The following is a 7,208-nucleotide window of genomic DNA, read 5'->3' as shown; positions in this document are numbered from 1 at the left end:
ACCTTGTTGAAGAAGGCCGTGACGGAGAGATCATTTTTCTTGACCTCACCCAGCTGGTTGCGAATGGCAGAGGAACGGGCCAGCGACTGCGAGGAGAAGCTGGAGTCGAGCGTGGCCCATGCGTCCCTCGACGTTGCGGCAAAGACCACCATGCCGGCCACGGAGGGAGTGAGCGAGGACTGAATGGCACCCAAAATAGCTTGATCCTGAGCGATCCACCGACGATGAGCAGGGTTGGACACCATGACGGAGCCACCAGCGGCCGAGGGCACCGGAACCATGGCCGGGGGACACGGCAGCGTACCGTCGACATACCCCTCAAGGTAGTGACTACGCATCAGCGGCAACACCTGAGCGCGCCACAGGAGGTAGTTGTCGGCAGAGAGCTTCACCGTTACCAGATGAGCAAAGTGGAACGGTCCTGGTTCAGCCACCGGTGCGGAGAGCTGCGAGTCATACGTCGGAGGAGCACTGTATGGAACCAGCGCATCGGCCGACGGAGGCGCACGGTAGTGTTGGTGATGACCGTAGGGCGCCGTGGGAGATACGCCGTAGGGCTGCAGGGGCAGCGCGGTGTACGGCGCAGGGGCGGCGTAGGGCGCGCCATACGGCGCCTCGTAGGACACCGCGGAGGACGGAGCATACTGCGCTGGCGACGGCGCAACGTACGGCGCGGGATACGGCCCCCCGTAGGGTACCTGGACGGGGGCACCATGAGGGCCTAAAGCCGGCGGCAGATCACGAGACGGAGTCCCGCCGTAGGGCAGCGACGCAGCCGTGTTGTAGAAATTCTGCGGCAGAGACGCATCACGAGAAATCAATCCATCACGGGGCTGCACACGGGAGTTCAATCCATCACGGGGCTGCACATGGGAGTTCAATCCATCACGGGGTAGTTGTGCAGAGGCAACGTAGGAGTTTGGCTCCAGAGATGCATCATGGGCGAGCGATGGATGCATCGCGGGCGATCGGGGCGCTGGTGGACGCGAGCCCGATGCAGCCGGACGGGCCCAGGCGAGCGGCGTGGAGGCCATGAAAGGCGATTCCATCGCCAGGGTTGACGGAGGCGGCACGGCGGCGGAGGCCGACGCGGCGGCGGCAAAGGAGGCGGAAGCACGGCGCGGATCGAACGCGTCGTCTGATACCATGTTAGACAAAATAGGGTTTGGAACAATGCTCGATACCCTTGGTGGGTACGGCTGTCATATATTTATAAGAGGGAACCGTACAAATACAGGTTATGTTACAACACGTATATCTAATATATACTTAGTCTAACAACCCGCTCCGGTTCTTAGAGCGTCACAGGAACACCAACATTGGTTCGTACTCACCCATTTCGCTGTGTTTGGTAGCTAGTGCTTGAGAGTTGAGATGTGACTCCGTCTGCAGAGTGAAGCCTTTTTGGTGTAGCCTCCTTGTAGAGTTGGAGTTTTTGGCGTCTTTGAAAAAAATCCTCTGTATAGAACGTGGTAATACTTGCGGTGCTTACTACCCATTGTCATAGATCGGCATTCAAGAAACGTCTCTATGCCTTGCTTGGTCTACTAAGCAAGGTAGTAGTATGGTATGCGGATAGATATGTGATTGGTTTCCTGTACTGTTGAATGTGTTGAAATTTACATATGTAGCTGTGCGAATGTCATCTTGTAGTGTGGTCATGTTGGGGCATGGTCAGTTATTATGATTCTTGCTGCATAATGATCATAAATTGTATAAGAGGAAATTGGGTCAATGCATACCTTAAGTGATACAGCTTCTTGGTTCAGATTTATCTGTTTGTCTACGTGTAGTGTATTCAGTCATTTCAGTGACCCCTTGAATATGCTACCACACGTTGATGTATGTTCAATGCTTTGTTGTAGGATTTGTGGGTGATTCTTTGAATCGAAACATGTTTGTCTCATTGGTCTGCATGCTCAGGGGAGTGAACGGAGAGGTTCACAAGTGGCGTCCAGCAGGGGCAGACCGAGGTTTCACATTCCTACGCTACAACCTCACCCTCGCATACCACCGAACTAATCTTTTGGTACGCTATGGCAGGTAACGAGTGCCATTTGTATTAGTACCAAAATTTAGTTCTTTGGAGATGGATGTAACTTCTATTGTTATGAGTTGTCTAAGAATTATATATCCACAATGTGGGTCGTTGCTTTCAGTTTTGGACTCTAGTTCTAATTTGGTAGTATTGCAATGCTTCCAGTAAACCATTCTTGGTACTTGATTTTGAGAAAAATTAAGGTTGCTATTAATAGTCTTTTCTCGCCGGTTCACCATTTTTCTTTAAATTGTTTTGTTTGCCTAATATTTTAGACAGTCTACTGTTTCCCTAACCTTTTTCTGTGTATTAGAGGGTGACTCATAGATCTTTTCATGGATGATGCTGTAACTCATCTATTTGGTTATCATTGATCAAAACTATATTGTTGGTTCTGTAGCTGGTCAGCCAGTCCAAACGGAGGTCCCCTAGAATCTCTTGGATACAAGCAAGGCCACAGGATTGATGTTGATATTGCCGACCAAACATGGGCAGAGGCACCAAGCTTCCATGATATTCTTATTTTCAATACAGGACATTGGTACGTGACATCACAATTCTTAAGGCATATAAGCTTTAAATGAACAGTTGATCAGTTGTCCAATGTTAGCTCCCCATTAATAATTGGTGATCCTGAATCCTAATATTTAAACCCTCTGAGTAATCAGTTAATAGCTCAATACTGTGTTGTTTCTCTTCCATTTATTGTTATTTTGTAATGTGCCTCTTCCTCGGCCTCAGTGCACTCAACGAGATGTCTAGAAGGTATCATTCACAATATGTGTTGTTTACCAAGGCACATAACATCAGAAAGAAATGATTGTTTTGATAGATTGCTTTCATTATCTGATTGGTGCTATTGAAGTATTTTGATTAACCTATTGATGGTAATGATGGAAAAGGATATGCGGTGTTATCTGATTATTGTTATTAGATATGCCATATTTCCTGGCTTCTTTTGCTAACTATTTTTATGTGCTGAGCTAGACGAATCTATGACCACTCTAGCACATATAAAGGGCAAGATAACCAAGCTATTTCCTGAAACTTGTTTTTTGTGTGCATTCGTATTTCGTATTACTGGGCTCATCCCCCTCTGCTTTATACAGGTGGTGGTCCTCTTCAAAGTTTGATCCAATACAGTCACCGATGCTCTTCTTTGAGAAAGGGAAGCCGATTATACCTCCTTTACTGCCACCTGAAGGACTGGATTTGACTCTTAAACACATGGTACGCTTGTGGTTGTCTCTTGAGTTTTCTGAAAATTCCTGTTTACTGTTCCTTGTCTGATAATGTTGAATCAGACTGTCTGTCCAACCGGATATACCGGAAGTTAGGCCCTCATCTGTTCGGGTTCGCTTAAACCTTAAAAGAACATTTTGCCGATAACAACCATGAAAAGATGTTGATTCGAGGGAGAGGTACCTCCAGACTGGATCGAGCAGCTGTCTGGTGGCTCGTGCGAGTGTTTGCAGTCCATACTCCAAACAGCCCGTGCAAGCTCGTGCGAGTGTCTGGTGCTCCAAACAGCCACCATACGGGCCTGCACGGGACTGGGACAAGGGGGGGCTCCTCTTCTAGGTCACCCCCTCTCATGGGGTTGGGCCCAAGAGCCAGATCTAGATGGGCTAGGGCCCATACCGGTTCAACACTCCCCCTCAAGATGGGTGGTAGATATCTATCATGCCCATCTTGTCACACGCCAAGTTACAGTCCTTTGTACCCAGTCCCTTTGTTAAGCAATCTGCAAACTGCTGCCAGAGCTGACATGAGTAAGGCTGATGATCCCAACATCAAGTTTCTCTTTAATGAAGAAGCGATCAATTTCCACATGCTTCGTCCTATCATGTTGAACTGGGTTATTAGCAATGGCTATAGCTGACTGATTGTCACACCACACCCTCAAGGGTCCCTTCCTCAAAAGCTTCAACTTGCACAGTAGGTGCTTCACCCAGAGCATATCACACAACCCTTGAGATAATGCTCTATACTCAGCTTCTGCTGTTGATCAGACACAACAGTCTGTTTCTTGCTTCTCCATGACACCAAATTTCCTCCCACAAACACACAGTATCATCTTGACAGCTAGCCCAATCAGAGTCACTATAGCCATCCACCTCAAGATGTCCACTCTTTGCAAACCACAACCCTTTACCCGGAGTACCCTTCAAATATCTCAGGATTCTGTGAACAATGTCAAGATGCCCACTCCTTGGTTCATGCATGTATCTGCTCACCACCCCCACGGCATACGTAATGTCAGGCCTGGTATGACACAAGTATAATAACCTCCCAACCAGCTTTTGATAATCTTCCTTATTCACTAGCTCACCTGATTGTGCTGTTACTTGATGATTTTGTTCAATCGGAGTAGGGGCTGCACGACATCCCATCATGCCCATGTCAGCCAAGAGATCCAAGGTGTATTTTCGTTGGCACAAAGATATTCCCTTCTTTGTCCGAGCCACTTCTATGCCAAGGAAGTACTTTAGATTGCCCAAGTCTTTTACCTCTTGCTCAGACACCCCTTCACTCTCTTTATTTCCTCCTCATCATCTCCAGTGATGATGATATCATCAACATACACTGCAAGAATGTTGATCTTCTTATCAGTGTGTCTATAGAACACCGTGTGATCACCATTACATTGGCCATACCCCATATTCCAAACAGCCCGTCTGAACCTATCAAACCATGCCCTTGGCGATTGCTTCAGACCATACAAGGATTTCTTCAGCCTGCATACCTTCCCCGTAGTCTGTTCTGTGCCAAAACCTGGTGGTATCTCCATGTATACCTTTCTTTCAAGTCACCATGTAAGAAGGCATTCTTGACATCTAACTGGTGCAATTTCCACCCAAAGTTTACAGCACACGAGACCAATACCCTTACTGTGTTCATCTTTGCAACTGGAGCAAATGTCTCATCGTAGTCAATTCCATAAGTTTGACTATATCCTCTGGCGACCAATCTAGCCTTCTATCGTTCCACCTTGCCCTCAGGATTCTGCTTCACGGTAAAAATCCACTTTCAACTCACTGCTTTCTTTTCTGCCGGCAATGTGGTTAGCACCCATGTCTTGTTTTTTTTCAGTGCTTCTAACTCCTCTATCATCGATTCACGCCACTTTGTATCTTGCTTCACAGCCTTCCAATCCTTAGGGATAGACACAGTTTGTAGAGAGGCAACAAACGCCTTGTATGAAGGTGACAAAGCCTTGTAAGACACAAAATTGCCAATATCAAGGTCATCACAAGCATCATCCTTTGGCAGAGCCTTCCTTGCTACCTCACCCTTCCTTGCCGCTTCACGTGTAGGTTTTCGCAACGCAATGGGCTGCTCTACTGTGTTACAACAGCTTGCCTCACTGCCTTGCTGCTCCCCTTGCACTCTTGCCTCACTGCCTTGCTGCTCCCCCTGCACTCTTGCCTCCCTGCCTTGCTACTCCCCCTGCACTTGTGGTTGCCGTCGAGAGTACACCAAGGTATTCGTCTGCCATCGATCCTGAACAGGAACATGGAGAGCACCAATCTTAAGTGTATCGACACTTGGCTCGACATGAGCCTGCACATCATCATCGGTGAGGGTACTAAACGGAATTGTACCCACTATTGGTTGAACCTAAGCCCGCACATCATTATCAGTGTTAATGTCCACAGAATCACCATGAGTATGAGACACAGCCTTCTCCCCCTCTTGACCATCACGCACAGGGTGTAGGTGGTCAAGCTCTGCAAACAGTAGACTGAGATCAGTCGGCTCACCATAGAATGGCTCAGACTCCCTGAAGGTAACATCCATACTTACAAACCTGCGTTTTTCAGAGCGGCACCAACATTTATACCCTTGCTGACTAGACGAGTATCCCAGAAAGACACACTTCACTGCCCGAGGATCAAGCTTTCCAACAGAAGGTCGGTGATCACGAACAAAGCAGATACTGCCAAACAACTTTGGGGGAACAACAAACTTATTATCTCCAATGAGCAACTCAGACGGAGATTTCATGCCTAGTATCCTGGAAGGTGTCCGGTTGATCAAGTATGTGGCTGTCATAACTGCATCATCCCACAAGAACTTAGGCACATTCATGGTAAACATCAACGACTAAGCAACCTCAAGAATATGACGATTCTTCCTTTCGGCCACTCCATTCTGAGGGGGGGGGGTGTCCGAACATGAAGTTTGATGTAGAATCCCTTGGTCAGCCATGAAAGCCCCAAAACTGTTGTTCACATACTCCGTGCCATTGTCAGTCCGGAGCACCTTGACCTGCACCTGAAACTGGTTCTCTACAAGAGCATGGAAGTTCTGAAAACAGCTAAACACCTCATCCTTGTGACGCATCAAGTAAATCCAAGTCATACGAGAATAGCAGTCAATAAAGGTAGCAAAATACTTCTTCCCATTCATTGACACTAGGGGGGCTAGTCCATACATCCGAATGAATAAGCATAAAAGGAGATATGCTCCTGAGCCCCTTACTCACATATGAGGCTCGTGTGTGTTTTGCATATTCGCAAGCATCACACGTCAGCTTGCCCTTGCCTATGCCACACATAACATCCGGAAATATTCTACTCATCTTATCAAAAGATACATGCCCCATCCTACAGTGATGGATCATCGCCTGCTTCTCCTTGTCCTCCATGGTCACAGCACACACCAAGTCCGGCTGCACCTCCTGGTCCATGTACCAGAGCCCCCTACGCCTGGTGCCAGTCCCAACCGCCTGGCTCGTCTGTCGCTCCTGAATCAAGCAACCGAACTTGTCAAGGATCACACGACATTCTATTTGATCAATGAGAGCACTGAAAGTGACCAAATTGACAGGAAAGGCTGGCACATGTAAAACTGACGATAGGGAAATGGTTGGAGCGCACTTTACTGTACCAACCCCTATGACAGGCTGTTTTATGCCATCAGCCGTTTGTATGGTGCCCGTGTGAGAGGGAGGATGCTTATTGTAAGACTCGAACACACATGATTTACTAGCAACATGCTTAGATGCTCCAGAGTCAAGAAGCCACTCTGGAGCACTCTCATTAGTAGCAAGAGATGCTCTTTCCGGATTACCTTCATCAGTGGAGGCTCAGTGAGCAAAATCTCCATAGACAACATCATCTACATCTTTGCCTTTGGACGTACCAGTCTCTCCTGCAACGGCCAT

At 47.7% G+C, this 7,208-nt stretch overlaps 1 protein-coding gene across 3 annotated transcripts in view; it reads left to right on the top strand.

The window, feature by feature from the left end:
* Positions 1-7,208, top strand: part of LOC119363540 (protein trichome birefringence-like 13) — an 18,418-nt gene that overhangs the window by 4,778 nt on the left and 6,432 nt on the right. For 2 of the 3 annotated variants that reach the window (XM_037628916.1, XM_037628914.1), the window contains exons 2-5: positions 1,281-1,322; positions 1,866-2,043; positions 2,439-2,579; positions 3,148-3,268. In XM_037628916.1, coding sequence (XP_037484813.1) covers positions 1,281-1,322; positions 1,866-2,043; positions 2,439-2,579; positions 3,148-3,268 — 482 coding nt within the window. The remainder of the gene's footprint in view (positions 1-1,280; positions 1,323-1,865; positions 2,044-2,438; positions 2,580-3,147; positions 3,269-7,208) is intronic. The other variant, XM_037628915.1, reaches the window with a different exon arrangement.

Source organism: Triticum dicoccoides, chromosome 2B (assembly GCF_002162155.2).
Source record: "Triticum dicoccoides isolate Atlit2015 ecotype Zavitan chromosome 2B, WEW_v2.0, whole genome shotgun sequence".
NCBI lineage: Eukaryota > Viridiplantae > Streptophyta > Magnoliopsida > Poales > Poaceae > Triticum > Triticum dicoccoides.
The sequence above is the reverse complement of the archived record's forward strand: the minus strand, read 5'-3'. Positions and strand labels throughout refer to the sequence as shown.